Genomic DNA, 20,713 nt, shown 5'->3' on the forward strand with positions numbered 1-20,713 from the left:
TGGGTGGTAGTGTGGGTTGACCGGTATAGTGGGTGGTAGTGTGGGTTGACCATTAGAGTGGGTGGTAGTGTGGGTTGACCGGTATACTGGGTGGTAGTGTGGGTTGACCATTAGAGTGGGTGGTAGTGTGGGTTGACCGGTATACTAGGTGGTAGTGTGGGTTGACCATTAGAGTGGGTGGTAGTGTGGGTTGACCATTAGAGTGGGTGGTAGTGTGGGTTGACCGGTATAGTGGGTGGTAGTGTGGGTTGACCATTAGAGTGGGTGGTAGTGTGGGTTCACCGGTATACTGGGTGGTAGTGTGGGTTGACCATTAGAGTGGGTGGTAGTGTGGGTTGACCATTAGAGTGGGTGGTAGTGGGGGTTGACCATTAGAGTGAGTGGTAGTGGGGGTTGACCATTAGAGTGGGTGGTAGTGAGGGTTGACCATTGGAGTGGGTGGTAGTGGGGGTTGACCATTAGAGTGGGTGGTAGTGTGGGTTGACCGGTATAGTGGGTGGTAGTGTGGGTTGACCATTAGAGTGGGTGGTAGTGGGGGTTGACCATTAGAGTGGGTGGTAGTGGGGGTTGACCATTAGAGTGGGTGGTAGAGTGGGTTGACCATTAGAGTGGGTGGTAGTGTGGGTTGACCATTAGAGTGGGTGTTAGTGTGGATTGACCATTAGAGTGGGTGGTAGTGTGGGTTGACCGGTATAGTGGGTGGTAGTGTGGGTTGACCATTAGAGTGGGTTGTAGTGTGGGTAGACCGGTATAGTTGGTGGTAGTGTGGGTTGACCATTAGAGTGGGTGGTAGTGTGGGTTGACCAGTATACTGGGTGGTAGTGTGGGTTGACCATTAGAGTGGGTGGTAGTGTGGGTTGACCGGTATAGTGGGTGGTAGTGGGGGTTGACCATTAGTGTGGGTTGACCATTAGAGTGGGTGGAAGTGGGGCTTGACCGGTATAGTGGGTGGTAGTGGGGGTTGACCATTATAGTGGGTTGTAGTGGGGGTTAACCATTAGAGTGGGTGGTAGTGTGGGTTGACCATTAGAGTGGGTGGTAGTGTGGGTTGACCATTAGAGTGGGTGGTAGTGTGGGTTGACCATTAGAGTGGGTGGTAGTGTGGGTTGACCGGTATACTGGGTGGTAGTGTGGGTTGACCATTAGAGTGGGTGGTAGTGTGGATTGACCGGTATAGTGGGTGGTAGTGTGGGTTGACCATTAGAGTGGGTGGTAGTGTGGGTTGACCATTAGAGTGGGTGGTAGTGTGGGTTGACCGGTATACTGGGTGGTAGTGTGGGTTGACCATTAGAGTGGGTGGTAGTGTGGGTTGACCGGTATACTAGGTGGTAGTGTGGGTTGACCATTAGAGTGGGTGGTAGTGTGGGTTGACCATTAGAGTGGGTGGTAGTGTGGGTTGACCGGTATAGTGGGTGGTAGTGTGGGTTGACCATTAGAGTGGGTGGTAGTGTGGGTTCACCGGTATACTGGGTGGTAGTGTGGGTTGACCATTAGAGTGGGTGGTAGTGTGGGTTGACCATTAGAGTGGGTGGTAGTGGGTGTTGACCATTAGAGTGAGTGGTAGTGGGGGTTGACCATTAGAGTGGGTGGTAGTGAGGGTTGACCATTGGAGTGGGTGGTAGTGGGGGTTGACCATTAGAGTGGGTGGTAGTGTGGGTTGACCGGTATAGTGGGTGGTAGTGTGGGTTGACCATTAGAGTGGGTGGTAGTGGGGGTTGACCATTAGAGTGGGTGGTTGTGGGGGTTGACCATTAGAGTGGGTGGTAGAGTGGGTTGACCATTAGAGTGGGTGGTAGTGTGGGTTGACCATTAGAGTGGGTGGTAGTGTGGATTGACCATTAGAGTGGGTGGTAGTGTGGGTTGACCGGTATAGTGGGTGGTAGTGTGGGTTGACCATTAGAGTGGGTTGTAGTGTGGGTAGACCGGTATAGTTGGTGGTAGTGTGGGTTGACCATTAGAGTGGGTGGTAGTGTGGGTTGACCAGTATACTGGGTGGTAGTGTGGGTTGACCATTAGAGTGGGTGGTAGTGTGGGTTGACCGGTATAGTGGGTGGTAGTGGGGGTTGACCATTAGTGTGGGTTGACCATTAGAGTGGGTGGAAGTGGGGCTTGACCGGTATAGTGGGTGGTAGTGGGGGTTGACCATTATAGTGGGTTGTAGTGGGGGTTAACCATTAGAGTGGGTGGTAGTGTGGGTTGACCATTAGAGTGGGTGGTAGTGTGGGTTGACCATTAGAGTGGGTGGTAGTGTGGGTTGACCATTAGAGTGGGTGGTAGTGTGGGTTGACCGGTATACTGGGTGGTAGTGTGGGTTGACCATTAGAGTGGGTGGTAGTGTGGATTGACCGGTATAGTGGGTGGTAGTGTGGGTTGACCATTAGAGTGGGTGGTAGTGTGGGTTGACCATTAGAGTGGGTGGTTGTGGGGGTTGACCGGTATAGTTGGTGGTAGTGTGGGTTGACCATTAGAGTGGGTGGTAGTGGGGGTTGACCATTAGAGTGGGTGGTAGTGTGGGTTGACCGGTATAGTGGGTGGTAGTGTGGGTTGACCATTAGAGTGGGTGGTAGTGTGGGTTGACCGGTATAGTGGGTGGTAGTGTGGGTTGACCATTAGAGTGGGTGGTAGTGTGGGTTGACCATTAGAGTGGGTGGTTGTTGGGGTTGACCGGTATAGTGGGTGGTAGTGGGGGTTGACCATTAGAGTGGGTGGTAGTGGGGGTTGACCATTAGAGTGGGTGTTAGTGGGGGTTGACCATTAGAGTGGGTGGTAGTGTGGGTTGACCATTAGAGTGGGTGGTAGTGTGGGTTGACCATTAGAGTGGGTGGTAGTGTGGATTGACCTTTAGAGTGGGTGGTAGTGGGGGTTGACCATTAGAGTGGGTGGTAGTGTGGATTGACCATTAGATTGGGTGGTAGTGTGGGTTGACCATTAGAGTGGGTGGTAGTGGGGGTTGACCGGTATAGTGGGTGGTAGTGGGGGTTGACCATTAGAGTGGGTGGTAGTGGGGGTTGACCATTAGAGTGGGTGGTAGTGTAGGTTGACCATTATGGGGGTGGTAGTTTTGGTTGACCATTATGGGGGTGGTGTTGTGGATTGACCGGTATAGTGGGTGGTAGTGGGGGTTGACCATTAGAGTGGGTGGTAGTGGGGGTTAACCATTAGAGTGGGTGGTAGTGTGGATTGACCGGTATAGTGGGTGGTAGTGTGGGCTAATGAGGCTCATGGAGAGATATCCTTTCAGACATCACCAGCGCTCAGAGGACCTAGTGGTTCTCTACATGATTATTCTAATGTGACATATTGTCTGTACAACATTAATGAGGTTGCTAGGAGACCACCTGCTGAGAGAGGGTGTCAGTAAGTTTTCTGAGGCATGGTAAAGTGTCCTCTTAACCCCAAACTCAGACAGAACAGAGAGACAGAGACACACAGAGACACACAGAGACACACAGAGACACACAGAGAGACACAGAGAGACACAGAGAGAGACACAGAGAGACACACAGAGAGACACACAGAGAGAAAGAGACACACAGAGACAGAGAGACAGAGAGAGAGAGACAGAGATAATCAAAGACAAGGTTTTGATTCTTACAGGACGGTGACGTCGAAGTCTGTGGGTATGGAGGTGGGGTGCTGCAGGTGCCAGCTACAGTAGAAACCTTTAGGGTAGGTGTTGGATCGACACGTCACCGTGGGTTCCCTAGGGGAGGCTGGAGAGACAGGCACAAGAGGAGAGGGGATGGTGAGGATCTCGTACATTCTTCATCAGGTGAGAAAATACAGAGAGAAAAGGGACATTCTTCATCAGGTGAGAAAATACAGAGAGAAAAGGGACATTCTTCATCAGGTGAGAAAATACAGAGAGAAAAGGGACATTCTTCATCAGGTGAGAAAATACAGAGAGAAAAGGGACTCTTCCTACTACTCTGACCCCCAGTCCCCTTCCTACTACTCTGACCCCCAGTCCCCTTCCTACTACTCTGACCCCCAGTCCCCTTCCTACTACTCTGACCCCCAGTCCCCTTCCTACTACTCTGACCCCCAGTCCCCTTCTACTACTCTGACCCCCAGTCCCCTTCCTACTACTCTGACCCCCAGTCCCCTTCCTACTACTCTGACCCCCAGTCCCCTTCCTACTACTCTGATGCCCAGTCCCCTTCCTACTACTCTGACCCCCAGTCCCCTTCTACTACTCTGACCCCCAGTCCCCTTCCTACTACTCTGACCCCCAGTCTCCGTCATACTGCTCTGACCCCCAGTCCCCTACCTACTACACTGACCCCCAGTCCCCTTCCCCAAGTCCCCTTCATACTACTCTGACCTCAACTATCTGTATCAACACTGTAGAACCCTGTCTATATATTCACAGAGGCTGCCTCCCAATCAGAACCCTACTGTCTATTTACTGTCCACTTCACAGAGCCTGCTTCCCAATCAGAACCCTACTGTCTATATACTGTCCACTTCACAGAGGCTGCCTCCCAATCAGAACCCTACTGTCTATACAGTGAGGAAAAAAAGTATTTGTTCCCCTGCTGATTTTGTACGTTTGCCCACTGACAAAGAAAAATAATCAGTCTATAATTTTAATGGTAGGTTTATTTGAACAGTGAGAGACAGAATAACAACAAAAAAATCCAGAAAAACGCATGTCAAAAATGTTATAAATTGATTTGCATTTTAATGAGGGAAATAAGTATTTGACCCCTCTGCAAAACATGACTTAGTACTTGGTGGCAAAACCCTTGTTGGCAACCACAGAGGTCAGACGTTTCTTGTAGTTGGCCACCAGGTTTGCACACATCTCAGGAGGGATTTTCTCCCACTCCTCTTTGCTGATCTTCTCAATTAATTAAGGTTTCAAGGCTGACGTTTGGTAACTCGAACCTTCAGCTCCCTCCACAGATTTTCTATGGGATGAAGGTCTGGAGACTGGCTAGGCTACTCCTTTGTTGCCTTGGCTGTGTTTTGGGTCATTGTCATGCTGGAACACCCATCCACGACCCATTTTCAATGCCTTGGCTGAGGGAAGGAGGTTCTCACCCAAGATTTGACGGTACATGGCCCCGTCCATCGTCCCTTTGATGCGGTGAAGTTGTCCTGTCCCCTTAGCAGAAAAACACCCCCAAAGCATAATGTTTCCACCTCCATGTTTGACGGTGGGGATGGTGTTCTTGGAGTCATAGGCAGCATTCCTCCTCTTCCAAACACGGCGAGTTGAGTTGATGCCAAAGAGCTCCATGTTGGTCTCATCTGACCACAACACTTTCACCCAGTTGTCCTCTGAATCATTCAGATGTTCATTGGCAAACTTCAGACGGGCATGTATATGTGCTTTCTTGAGCAGGGGGACCTTGCGGGCGCTGCAGGATTTCAGTCCTTCACGGTGTAGCGTTACCAATTGTTTTCTTGGTGACTATGGTCCCAGCTGCCTTGAGAACATTGACAAGATCCTCCCGTGTAGTTCTGGGCTGATTCCTCACCGTTCTCATGATCATTGCAACTCCACGAGGTGAGATCTTGCATTGAGCCCCAGGCCGAGGGAGATTCACAGTTCTTTTATGTTTCTTCCATTTGCGAATAATCGCACCAACTGTTGTCACCTTCTCACCAAGCTGCTTGGCGATGGTCTTGTAGCCCATTCCAGCCTTGTGTAGGTCTACAATCTTGTCCCTGACATCCTTGGAGAGCTCTTTGGTCTTGGCCATGGTGGAGAGTTTGGAATCTGATTGATTGATTGCTTCTGTGGACATGTGTCTTTTATACAGGTAACAAACTGAGATTAGGAGCACTCCCTTTAAGAGTGTGCTCCTAATCTCAGCTCGTTACCTGTATAAAAGACACCTGGGAGCCAGCAATCTTTCTGATTGAGAAGGGGTCAAATACTTATTTCCCTCATTAAAATGCAAATCAATTTATAACATTTTTGACATGCGTTTTTCTGCATTTTTTTGTTGTTATTCTGTCTCTCACTGTTCAAATAAACCTACCATTAAAATTATAGACTGATCATTTCTTTGTCAGTGGGCAAATGTACAAAATCAGCAGGGGATCAAATACTTTTTTCCCTCACTGTATACTGTCCACTTCACAGAGCCTGCCTCCCAATCAGAACCCTACTGTCTATATACTGTCCATTTCCCAGTCACTGCCTCCCAATCAGAAGGAGGAGGAGAGGAGTGGGGGATGAGAGGAGAGGGATGAGAAGAGAGGGGGGAGAATAGAGTAGAGGTTTCAGAGGAGAGTGGGAGGAGAGGAGAGGGGTATGAGGAGAGGGGGCTTGCTTGAGAGGAGAGGGAAGAGAGGAAATGGATAAGAAGAGAGGGATGAGAGGAGAGGGGGATGAGAGGAGAGGAGAGGAGATGTCACGTCCTGACCAGCAGAGGGAGTAGTGGTGTAGTATTTTGGTCAGGACGTGGCAGAAGAAGTCTGTATGTGTTGTCTAGTATGTCTGTTTCTGTGTTAGTCTTGTGACTCCTTATCAGGAACAGCTGGGGATCGTTGTTCCTGATTGGGAGTCATATATTTAGGAGTATGTTTGTCACTTGGGTGGTTGTGCTAACACTGCTAGTCTTTTTGTTTGTAGTAAGCCTGTTAGCCTGTTGTGAGTTTCGTGTTTTCCTGTGTATACTGTACTGTTCCCTTTATTTATTTGAGCAGTATATATAAAATAAAAAAATACTGCAATAGCCCGGGAAAACATTCAGAAATGGCGAAAAAAAACAATCTAAATATAAATCTTGAGCAACAAGTTTTTGAAGTGAAGTGTCTATCATTAATCTAGGAGACATTAAAAAAAATTGGAAATATATACCGCTCAACAAAATAAAGGGAACACTAAAAAAACACATCCTAGATCTGAATGAGTTAAATAATCTTATTAAATACTTTTTTCTTTACATAGTTGAATGTGCTGACAACGAAATCACACAAAAATAATCAATGGAAATCCAATTTATCAACCCATGGAGGTCTGGATTTGGAGTCACACTCAAAATTAAAGTGAAAAACCACACTACAGGCTGATCCAACTTTGATGTAATGTCCTTAAAACAAGTCAAAATGAGGCTCAGTAGTGTGTGTGGCCTCCACGTGCCTGTATGACCTCCCTACAACGCCTGGGCATGCTCCTGATGAGGTGCGGATGGTCTCCTGAGGGATCTCCTCCCAGACCTGGACTAAAGCATCCGCCAACTCCTGGACAGTCTGTGGTGCAACGTGGCGTTGGTGGATGGAGCGAGACATGATGTCCCAGATGTGCTCAATTGGATTCAGGTCTGGGAAATGGGCGGGCCAGTCCATAGCATCAATGCCTTCCTCTTGCAGGAACTGCTGACACACTCCAGCCACATAATGTCTAGCATTGTCTTGCATTAGGAGGAACCCAGGGCCAACCGCACCAGCATATGGTCTCACAAAGGGTCTGAGGATCTCATCTCGGTACCTAATGGCAGTCAGGCTACCTCTGGCGAGCACATGGAGGGCTGTGCGGCCCCCCAAAGAAATGCCACCCTACACAATGACTGACCCACCGCCAAACCGGTCATGCTGGAGGATGTTGCAGGCAGCAGAACGTTCTCCATGGCGTCTCCAGACTCTGTCACGTCTGTCACGTGCTCAGTGTGAACCTGCTTTCATCTGTGAAGAGCACAGGGCGCCAGTGGCGAATTTGCCAATCTTGGTGTTCTCTGGCAAATGCCAAACGTCCTGCACGGTGTTGGGCTGTAAGCACAACCCCCACCTGTGGACGTCGGGCCCTCATACCACCCTCATGGAGTCTGTTTCTGACCGTTTGAGCAGACACATGCACATGTGTGGCCTGCTGGAGGTCATTTTGCAGGGCTCTGGCAGTGCTCCTCCTGCTCCTCCTTGTACAAAGGCGGAGGTAGCGGTCCTGCTGCTGGGTTGTTGCCCTCCTACGGCCTCCTCCACATCTCCTGATGTACTGGCCTGTCTCCTGGTAGCGCCTCCATGCTCTGGACACTACGCTGACAGACACTGCAAACCATCTTGCAACAGCTCGCATTGATGTGCCATCCTGGATGAGCTGCACTACTTGTGTGGGTTGTAGACTCCGTCTCATGCTACCACTAGAGTGAAAGCACCGCCAGCATTCAAAAGTGACCAAAACATCAGCCAGGAAGCATAGGAACTGAGAAGTGGTCGCCACCTGCAGAACCACTCCTTTATTGGTGGTGTCTTGCTAATTGCCTATAATTTCCACCTGTTGTCTATTCCATTTGCACAACAGCATGTGAAATTTATTGTCAATCAGTGTTGCTTCCAAAGTGGACAGTTTGATTTCACAGAAGTGTGATTGACTTGGAGTTACATTGTGTTGTTTAAGTGTTCCCTTTATTTTTTGAGCAGTGTATATTTCTTTACACATATTTAATCCCTTTTTTTGGGTAGGAACAAAACTACCTTCAGACTTCCATTCCAGTATTGTTTTTTAACCGGTTTCCTTCAGACGAGTCATGTGATACTTGTTGTTGGGGTTGTAGAGCAAAACTGAGACCATCATTCCATCATTCCCTTTCAATGAGGAGGAGTTTGCAAGTCAAACTGATTCAGACGCTACAGACATTTTTGTTAGAATGATTTTCAGGATGTCTCATGGTTTGATAAACACCTCTCTAGCTCTGCCACAGATATCTCTAGCTTAAACTGACGGATTGGGATAGGAATTTCTTTATCATGTTACTTAGATTCACTCACCAGTGTGTCATCAGACTTTATGGGGGATTAAATGGTGCTTATGTAGTTATCATAGCTCTGCTCTGGTCTCATCAGGACCATGGCCTGTTTATCATAGCTCTACCCTGGTCTCATCAGGACCATGGCCTGTTTATCATAGCTCCACCCTGGTCTCATCAGGACCATGGCCTGTTTATCATAGATCTACCCTGCCACCTTGTGGAGCTTTTCAGTTACTGTTTCTAAAGGATTTATTCATACTTGTTGTGACGTCGATGCAACATGTTATATTTATTGCAGTGTTATTATGTTACTCTGTTGAAATATTTTTTTAATTGCTATATTGTAATAATTCCTCTTTATTCTGTACTTTCAGAAGCCACACAAACAGTACTGAACATTATTCGTCCTAATATTATGCAAATTAGGCACTATATATATATATATATATTTGGCACGATTTTCTTGTTTTTCATTTATATTTACGGATCGCCAGGTGCACACTCCAACACTCAGACATCATTACAGATAGCCAGGGGCACACTCCAACACTCAGACATCATTTACAGATAGCCAGGGGTACACTCCAACACTCAGACATCATTTACAGATAGCCAGGGGAACACTCCAACACTCCAACACTCATCGTTTACAGATAGCCAGGGGAACACTCCAACACTCAGACATCATTACAGATAGCCAGGGACACACTCCAACACTCATCGTTTTACAGATAGCCAGGGGCACACTCCAACACTCAGACATAATTTACAGATAGTATTGGAGTGTTCCCCTGGCTATCTGTAAATGATGTCTGAGTGTTGGAGTGTTCCCCTGGCTATCTGTAAATGATGTCATAGTGTTGGAGTGTGCCCCTGGCTATGACATCATTTACAGATAGCCAGGGGAACACTCCAACACTCGGACATCATTTACAGATAGCCAGGGGAACACTCCAACACTCCAACACTCAGACATCATTACAGCTAGCCAGGGGAACACTCCAACACTCAGACATCATTACAGATAGCCAGGGGCACACTCCAACACTCATCGTTTACAGATAGCCAGGGGAACACTCCAACACTCATCGTTTACAGATAGCCAGGGACACACTTCCACACTCATCATTTACAGATATCCAGGGGCACACTCCAACACTCACATTATTTACAGATAGCCAGGGGTACACTCCAACACTCAGACATCATTTACAGATAGCCAGGGGAACACTCCAACACTCAGACATCATTTACAGATAGCCAGGGGCACACTCCAACACTCAGACATCATTACAGATAGCCAGGGGAACACTCCAACACTCAGACATCCTTTACAGATAGCCAGGGGCACACTCCAACACTCAGACATCATTACAGCTAGCCAGGGGAACACTCCAACACTCAGACATCATTACAGATAGCCAGGGGCACACTCCAACACTCAGACATCATTACAGATAGCCAGGGGAACACTCCAACACTCAGACATCATTACAGCTAGCCAGGGGAACACTCCAACACTCAGACATCATTACAGATAGCCAGGGGCACACTCCAACACTCATCGTTTACAGATAGCCAGGGGAACACTCCAACACTCATCGTTTACAGATAGCCAGGGGAACACTCCAACACTCATCGTTTTACAGATAGCCAGGGGAACACTCCAACACTCAGACATCATTTACAGATAGCCAGGGGCACACTCCAACACTCATCGTTTACAGATAGCCAGGGGCACACTCCAACACTCAGACATCATTACAGATAGCCAGGGGCACACTCCAACACTCATCGTTTTACAGATAGCCAGGGGAACACTCCAACACTCAGACATCATTTACAGATAGCCAGGGCACACTCCAACACTCAGACATCATTTACAGATAGCCAGGGGAACACTCCAACACTCAGACATCATTTACAGATTGCCAGGGGCACACTCCGACACTCATCGTTTACAGATAGCCAGGGGCACACTCCAACACTCAGACATCATTACAGATAGCCAGGGTCACACTCCAACACTCAGACATCATTTACAGATAGCCAGGGGAACACTCCAACACTCCAACACTCATCGTTTACAGATAGCCAGGGGCACACTCTACACACTCAGACATCATTTACAGATAGCCAGGGACACACTTCCACACTCATCATTTACAGATAGCCAGGGGCACACTCCAACACTCAGACATTTACAGATAGCCAGGGGAACACTCCAACACTCAGACATCATTTACAGATAGCCAGGGGCACACTCCAACACTCAGACATTTACAGATAGCCAGGGGAACACTCCAACACTCAGACATAATTTACAGATAGCCAGGTGAACACTCCAACACTCCAACACTCAGACATCATTACAGATAGCCAGGGTACACTCCAACACTCAGACATCATTACAGATAGCCAGGGGAACACTCCAACACTCAGCCATATTACAGATAGCCAGGGGAACACTCCAACACTCAGACATCATTTACATATAGGCAGTAGGGATGACCAGGGATGCTCTCTGTTTAGTGAGTCCTCCAGATCAGAGGCAGTAAGGATGACCAGGGATGTTCTCTGTTTAGTGAGTCCTCCAGATCAGAGGCAGTAGGGACCAGGGATGTTCTCTTGATAAGTGCATACATTTGACCATTTTCCTGTCCTGCTAAACATTCAAAATGTACTTTTGGGTGTATGAGTAAGAAGTATATTTGTTGCTTTAGGAATGTAGGGAAGTAAAAGTAGTCAAAAATATAAATACTAATAAAGTATTGTATTGTACTGTAATACTGTGTTGTACTGTCCTACTGTGGTGTATTGTATTGTACAACTGTATTGTACTGCACTGTCTACTGTATTGTACGAAAAAAAAAGAAAAAAAAATTATATATAAAAATGGATGAAATGTATGCATTCACTACTGTAAGTCGCTCTGGATAAGAGCGTCTGCTAAATGACTAAAATGTAAAATGTAAACTGTACTGTACTGTCATGTACTACTGCATTGGAATGTACTACTGTATTTTATTGTACTGTTATACTGTGTTGTATTGCACTGTACTACTGTATTGTATTGTACTGCTGTACAGTATTGTAATACTGTATTCTAATGTTCTGTTGTATTGTACTGTACTACTGTAATGTATTGTACTACTGTATTGTAATGTGCTATTGTATTGTAATGTACTACTGTATTGTAATGTACTACTGTATTTTATTGTAATGTACTACGGAAATGTATTGTACTACTCTATTGTATGGTAATACTGTATTGTACTGAACAACTGTATTGTACTGTATTAATGCATTGTAGTGTAATTCTGTGTTGTATTAAAAGTCCTGTATTGTACTATACTACTGTACCATATTGTATTGTACTACTGTATTGTTCTCTCCTGCTGCATTATGTGTTATACTGTACTAATGTATCGTAATGTATTGTCCTACTGTATTATATTGTACTACTGTATTGTATTGTCTACTGTATTGTACTACAGTATTATATTTTACTACTGTATGTATTGCACTACTGTACTGTGCTATTGTATTGCATTGTACTACCTTATTGCATTGTACTCATTTATTGCACTATACTACTTTATTGTACTGTACTACTGTATTGTACTATTGTATTGTATTACTTTATTGTAATGTACTACTGTATTATATTGTACTACTGTATTGTACTGTACTACTTTATTGTGTTGTACTGTACTATTGTAGTGTACTACTGTATTGTATTACCGTATTGTGTTGTACTGTACTGTTGTATTGTATTGTACTACTGTATTTTGTTACTACATGTGGTGTACTACTGTATTGTATTGTTCTACTGTATTGTACTGTACTATTGTATTGTAGTACTGTATTGTACTGTTCCATTGTATTGCACTACTGCATTGTACTGTACTACTGTATTGTATTGTACTACTGTATTGTGTTGTACTGTACTATTGTATTGTAATGTTCTATGGTATTCTATTGTACTACCGTATTGTGTTGTGCTGTACTATTGTATTGTATTACTGTATTTTATGTTACTACATGTGTTGTACTCCTGTATTGTAATGTTCTACTGTATTGTACTGTAGTACTGCCCTACTGTAATGTACTGTGCTACTGTATTGTATTGTACTACTGTATTGTACTGTTTACTATATTGTACTGTTTTACTGTATTGTACAACTGTATTACACTGTTCCACTGTATTGTATTACTGTATTGTATTGTACTGCACTGCTGTATTGTACTGCACTCTTGTATTATACTATTGTATTGTACAGTACTATTGTACTAGAGTATTGTACTACCCCCAGTGGTCATACTAAACACCAATCTAAACAGGGAAATACAATATTTGCATGTACTCTTAATCCAGGACTCCTTTCTAAATCTGCAGATGTGTTATACATCAACATTACCAGAGAAGCCTACTCACCAGTATATGGTTCTCTCTGTCTCTCTGAATGCAGCCTACTCACCAGTATATGGTTCTCTCTGAATGCAGCCTACTCACCAGTATATGGTTCTCTCTGTCTCTCTGAATGCAGCCTACTCACCAGTATATGGTTCTCTCTGAATGCAGCCTACTCACCAGTATATGGTTCTCTCTGTCTCTCTGAATGCAGCCTACTCACCAGTATATGGTTCTCTCTGTCTCTCTGAATGCAGCCTACTCACCAGTATATGGTTCTCTCTTTGTCTCTCTGAATGCAGCCTAGCTATGTCCCTGTCTCTGTCTCTCTGTCTCTCTCTGTCTCTCTCTGTGTCTCTCTGTGTCTCTCTGAAAGCAACCTAGCTTTGTTTCTGTCTCTGTCCCTGTCTCTGTGTCTCTCTGTGTCTCTCTTTGTCTCTCTGATGCAGCCTAGCTATGTCTCTGTCTCTGTCCCTGTCTCTCTGTGTCTCTCTGTGTATCTCTGTCTTTCTGAATGCAGCCAAGATATGGCTCTGTCTCTCTCTCTCTCTCTCTGTGTCTCTCTGCCTCTCTGTGTCTCTCTGAAAGCAACCTAGCTTTGGCTCTGTGTCTCGGTGTCTCTCTGGGTGTCTCTGGGTGTCTCTGGGTGTCTCTGGGTGTCTCTGTGTCTCTGTCTATTGCTGTGTCTCTGTGTCTCTCTGAAAGCAGCCTAGCTTTGGCTCTGCTTCTCTGTATATCTGTGTCTCTCTGTGTCTCTCTGTGTCTCTCGCTGTCTCTCGCTGTCTCTCGCTTTGTCTCTCGCTTTGTCTCTCGCTTTGTCTCTCGCTTTGTCTCTGTAGCTCTCTCTGTTTATCTTTGTCTCTCAGTGTCTCTGTGTCTCTCTGAATGTAGCCTAGCCATGGCTCTGAGTCTGGCTGAAAGAATTCCATTGATTCAGCGGCACATGAATGGACTTCACAGGAGCCCCCTCTCCTCCACCTTACCCCTGGCCCCAACCCACCACTACCCCCCCCCCTTCACTGTCCCCTACCAGCTATCCACCACTACCCCTCCCCCTATCTACAACTACTACCCCTACTACCACCCCATCTACCACTACAACCCCCATCTACCACTACTACCCCCATCTACCACTACTACCCCATCTACCACTACTACCACATCTACCCCATCTACCACTACTACCCCCATCTACCACTACTACCCCCATCTACCCCATCTACCACTACTACCCCCATCTACCCCCCATCTACCACTGCTACCCCCATCTACCACTACTACCCCCATCTACCACTACTACCCCCATCTACCACTACTACCCCCATCTACCACTACTAACCCCATCTACCACTACTACGCCCATCTACCACTACTACCCCCATCTACCACTATTACCCCATCTACCACTACTACCGCTCAGTCTCTCATTGCCCACCCTCCAACCCCTCCCAAATGGCACCCTATTCTCTATATAGTGAACTGCTTTAGGGCTCTGGTCAAAAGTAGTGCACCAGATAGGGACCATGGAGGCGTTCAGACTGCATCCAGAGACCCATAACTACAGACCAATACATCAGACCATCACAGCACATAACTACAGACCAATACATTAGACCATCACAGCACAGAACTACAGACCAATACATAACATAACTACAGACCAATACATCAGACCGTCACTGCACATAACTACAGACCAATACATCAGACCGTCACAGCACATAACTACAAACCAACACATCAGACCATTACAGCACATAACTACAGACCAATACATCAGACCGTCACAGCACATAACTACAGACCAACACATCAGACCATCACAGCACATAACTACAGACCAATACATCAGACCGTCACAGCACATAACTACAGACCAACACATCAGACCATCACAGCACATAACTACAGACCAATACATCAGACCGTCACAGCACATTACTACAGACTAATAAATCAGACCGTGTCATGTCCTGACCATAGAAAGCTGTTATTTTTCTATGGTAGAGTAGGTCAGGGCGTGACAGAGGGTTTTGTCTAGTTTATTTATGTCTATGTTGTTTCTAGTTTCTTTTTTCTATGTTGGGGGTTTGTCTAGTTTATGTATTTCTATGTGGGGTTCTAGTTTTTGTATTTCTATGTTGTTGTTTTTTGGGATGATCTCCAATTTGAGGCAGCTGGTCATCGTTGTCTCTAATTGGGGATCATATTTAAGTGGTTGTTTTTCCCACCTGGGTTTGTGGGAGATTGTATTTTGAGTAAGTGTATGTTGCACCTCTTCGTCACGGTTTGTTGTTTTGTTTATTTGTATGTCTTGCATAGTTATAATAAAATGTGGAACGATACACACGCTGCGCTTTGGTCCCATTCTTCAGACAACCGTGACAGATCTTCACAGCACATAACTACAGACCAATACATCAGACCATCACAGCACATTACTACAGACCGTCACAGCACATTACTACAGACCAATACATCAGACCGTCACAGCACATTACTACAGACCAATACATCAGACCGTCACAGCACATTACTACAGACCAATACATCAGCCCGTCACAGCACATTACTACAGATCAATACATCAGACCGTCACAGCACATTACTACAGATCAATACATCAGACCATCACAGCACATTACTACAGATCAATACATCAGACCATCACAGCACATTACTACAGACCATCACAGCACATTACTACAGACCCTCACAGCACATTACTACAGACCCTCACAGCACATAACTACAGACCAATACATCAGACCGTCACAGCACATAACTACAACCGCCTTCAACCATCAAATACAACCAAATATCTTGAAACCAATTGAATACAAATCAATTAGAGATGTCAAGAGATGCAGTAACAAGCCTCACTGCCTCTGGGAGGTGTCATCTCACAGCTGTCACAGCCTACAGCATAGAGGAGAAGAAACAGGGGAGAGAGGAGGAGGAAGAGAGGCAGAGGAGAAGAGGAGGATGAATTGATCATGATTGTATAGAGGTTGTTGACTGTGTCAGGTCATGCTATTGTCATCACATCAGTGATAACGACAGAGGGGAGGGAGGACTGTCCCTGTGAGATGTCATCACATCAGTCATTACGACAGAGGGAGGCAGGACTGTCCCTGTGAGATGTCATCACATCAGTCATTACGACAGAGGGAGGGAGGACTGTTCCTGTGAGATGTCATCACATCAGTCATTACGAAAGAGGGAGGGAGGACTGTCCCTGTGAGATGTCATTACATCAGTCATTACGACAGAGGGAGGGAGGACTGTCCCTGTGAGATGTCATTACATCAGTCATTATGACAGAGGGAGGGAGGACTGTCCCTGTGAGATGTCATTCTATTCAGTAATGTTTGCATGTAACCTACAACCTACAACCAGAATTGTCACCTACAACCAGGATTGTTACCTACAACCAGGATTGTTACCTACAACCAGGATTGTTCCCTATAACCAGGATTGTTACCTACAACCAGGATTGTTACCTACAACCAGGATTGTTACCTACAACCAGAATTGTTACCTACAACCAGAATTGTTACCTACAACCAGGATTGTTACCTACAACCAGGATTGTTCCCTACAACCAGGATTGTTCCCTACAACCAGGATTGTTACCTATAACCAGGATTGTTCCCTATAACCAGGATTGTTACCTATAACCAGGATTGCCATTACAAAAATTACATTTTGGCAAGCAATTATTCTGATTCCTCCTGTACTGCCCCTAACATCGAATGCATCCAAGATGGCATAGCAGTCAGACGTATTTTGTCCTCGTCTTGTCGTGTCCCGTGTATATATATATATATATATTTACTTCTTTTCTTCACATATTTATTTCTAAAAACTCAACCTCAAAACACTCTCCTGCAACCCGCCTAACCATAGATAACACTTTTTAAAGTATTGTTTACCTCAAATCTGAAATCCACAACAGAAGTTAGCCAGAAGTTAGCCAGAAGTTAGCCAGAAGTTAGCCGGTTCACGTTAGTATTTAGCTAACCACGGTTGGCGGTCATCAGCTATCCCTTAGCACGAAAAGCTATCGGCAGTTTTGTACAACGCGACTCAGACCAGACCATACCGGACGTATTTTCTCTCCATATCCCCGGATTTCTACCGCAAGCTCTGGACATTTACACCTGGATCTTGCAGCTAGCTAGCTGCTATCTGAGTGACTATTGGCTAACGTCGGTCCCGGAGCTAACATCAATTATTCCGGAGCTAGCCAGCTAAAGAGTTCCATCAGCCACTCCTGGGCTACAATCACCTATCCGGACCCGTTTTACTGCCGATGCGGAGCCCCACCGGGCGGTGTGGTGGTGTCTGTTCAGACACCACTCTACTATCTCCTGGTCTGTTCAGACACCACTCTACTGTCTCCTGGTCTGATCAGACACCACTCTACTGTATCTCTGGTCTGTTCAGACACCACTCTACTGTCTCCTGGTCTGTTCAGACACCACTCTACTGTATCTCTGGTCTGATCAGACACCACTCTACTGTCTCCTGGTCTGTTCAGACACCACTCTACTGTCTCCTGGTCTGTTCAGACACCACTCTACTGTATCTCTGTCTCCTTTCACCACAGATGCAATATAGTGACATATGCAGATGTGTTGGACTGAGATGCATCCAATGCGAGAAACATATCTCTAGTTTAAGGGGATTTTTATGGTGATTTTAATGTTACTTAGATTGACGCACCGGTGCGTCATCAGACTGTCGGGGTTTAAACAGACGTTTCAAGACCCGAGTACCAGAGAGACTAGTGATCAAGGACACTGTTACGCTGCACTGCACAGTGAAGGCTGTTATTTCTGCTGTCTCTTATACACACATAAACACACAGACATGTGACTTTTGGCTAAGTGTATATAAGGAAATGGAAGTCTGAACTCTGAACACTAATGTGATCCAGAATCGTAAAGGTCCAATGCAGCCATGTTTATCTCAATGTCAAGTCATTTAGGTGTAATGTACCTTACTGTGATTGTTTTCAATTAAAATGGTCAAAAATAAACTACATTAGCTTCTTAGCATGGAGCAATTTCTCAAGCAAGAATTTAGCTAGGACTGTCTGGGGGTGGTTTGAGTGGGTCACGTCCTGACCATAGTGAGTGTCATTTTCTATGGTAGATTAGGTCAGGGCGTGACAGGGGGTGTTTGTCTGGTTTTTGTATGTCTATGTTTTGGTTCTAGGTTTTGTATTTCTATGCTGGTGTTATTTGGCATGACCTCCAATTAGAGGTCCTAATTGGAGGTCCTATTTAAGTTTAGGTTTGTCCCACAGGTGTTTGTGGGTGATTGTTCTTTGTGAGGTTTATGTTCCTCCAGCGTCACGGTTTGTTGTTTTGTATTTACTTAAAGTGTTAATTGTTGTATTCGGTTTCACTGATTTTATAAAAACACGTGGAACTACGAAAACGTTGCGTCTTGGTCCGTTCTTTCAAACAGCCGTGACAGAGTGACTGGAAAACTGAAAACTAGCTGTTATAGGCAGAGAGGTTGTGGAATTGTATTTTTTATTTGTCTATTAACTAATTGTACGTATGGTAATGTCATCAGGCAGGCCAAAACTCCTTCCCACCAAAACAGGCTGAAATTTCAGGCGGTCTTTTCAAAACAGCTCTTACTCCAAAAGGGTATTACCATAATTTTCACAATTTCACAGTATTATTCCAACCTCCATAGCGTGGAAATATTTATAAAACACATGGAAATCATGTTTTTGATTGCACTGGGTCTTCAACAATAGTAAAATAATCCTCCTGATGCCCACTGAGAGAGACAGGATGTGGAGGAAACACTACAGATTAGAGGAGTGGACTAACCACTTCAGAGGGGATAACAGCAGCTGAAACACTCTAAACACTACAGCCTACACACTAAACCCTACACACTAAACAAACACACTAAACACTAAACCCTACACCATACACCCTACACACTATTCCCTACACACAGACCCCTACACACTAAACCCTACACCCTAAACACTAAACCCTACACACTATACCCTACACCCTACACACTATACCCTACACCCTAAACCCTAAACACTATACCCTACACTCTACACACTAAACCCTACACACTACACCCTACACCCTACACACTATACTCTACACCCTAAACCCTACACACTATACCCTACACTCTACACACTAAACCACACACTATACCCTACACACTATACCCTACACACTAAACCCTACACACTACACCCTAAACACACTAAACCCTACACACAACACACTAAACCTTACACACTACACACTAAACCCTACACACTAAAACCTACATACTAAACCCTACAACCTACACACTAAACCCTACACCCTACACACTAAACCCTACACCCTACACACTATACCCTACACACTACACACTAAACCCTACACACTACACACTAAACTCTACACCCTACACACTATACCCTACACACTAAACCTTACACACTAAACCACACACTACACACTAAACCCTACACACTATACCCTACACACTAAACCCTACACACTACACCCTACACACTACACACTACACACTAAACCCTACATACTAAACCCTACAACCTACACACTAAACCCTACACACTAAACTCAACACACTAAGCCCTACACCCTTCACACTATACACACTAAACACTGCACCCTACACACTAAACCCTACACACTAAACCCTACACTCTAAACCCTACACAGTAAACCCTACACCCTATACATTACACCCTACACACCATACCCTACACTCTAAACCCTACACACTAAACCCTACACTCTAAACCCTACACACTAAACCCTGCACTCTAAACCCTACACACTACATCCTACACCCTATACATTACACCCTACACACTAAACCCTACACACTTAACCCTACACACTAAACCCTACACACTAAACTCAACACACTAAACCCTACACCCTTCACACTATACACACTAAACACTGCACCCTACACACTAAACCCTACACACTAAACCCTACACTCTAAACCCTACACTCTAAACTCTACACACTACACACTACACACTAAACCCTACATACTAAACCCTACAACCTACACACTAAACCCTACACACTAAACTCAACACACTAAGCCCTACACCCTTCACACTATACACACTAAACACTGCACCCTACACACTAAACCCTACACACTAAACCCTACACTCTAAACCCTACACAGTAAACCCTACACAGTAAACCCTACACCCTACACATTACACCCTACACACCATACCCTACACTCTAAACCCTACACTCTAAACCCTACACTCTAAACCCTACACACTAAACCCTGCACTCTAAACCCTACATCCTACACCCTATACATTACACCCTACACACTAAACCCTACACACTTAACCCTACACACTAAACCCTACACACTAAAGCCTACACACTAAATCCTACACCCTATACATTACACCCTACACACTAAACCCTACACACTTAACCCTCCTCACTAAACCCTCCACCCTAAACCCTACACACTAAACCCTACACACTAAACCCTACACCCTATACATTACACCCTAAACTCTAAACCCTACACTCTATACACTACA

The 20,713-nt window shown here is 45.3% G+C and overlaps 1 protein-coding gene across 3 annotated transcripts in view; it reads right to left on the minus strand.

Moving 5' to 3' along the window:
• LOC115160200 (ciliary neurotrophic factor receptor subunit alpha-like) overlaps positions 1–20,713 on the minus strand; it is a 277,461-nt gene that overhangs the window by 61,608 nt on the left and 195,140 nt on the right. For all 3 annotated transcript variants that reach the window (XM_029710596.1, XM_029710597.1, XM_029710595.1), the window contains exon 4: positions 3,596–3,713. In XM_029710596.1, coding sequence (XP_029566456.1) covers positions 3,596–3,713 — 118 coding nt within the window. The remainder of the gene's footprint in view (positions 1–3,595; positions 3,714–20,713) is intronic.

Source organism: Salmo trutta, chromosome 23 (genome assembly GCF_901001165.1).
Source record: "Salmo trutta chromosome 23, fSalTru1.1, whole genome shotgun sequence".
Taxonomy (NCBI): domain Eukaryota; kingdom Metazoa; phylum Chordata; class Actinopteri; order Salmoniformes; family Salmonidae; genus Salmo; species Salmo trutta.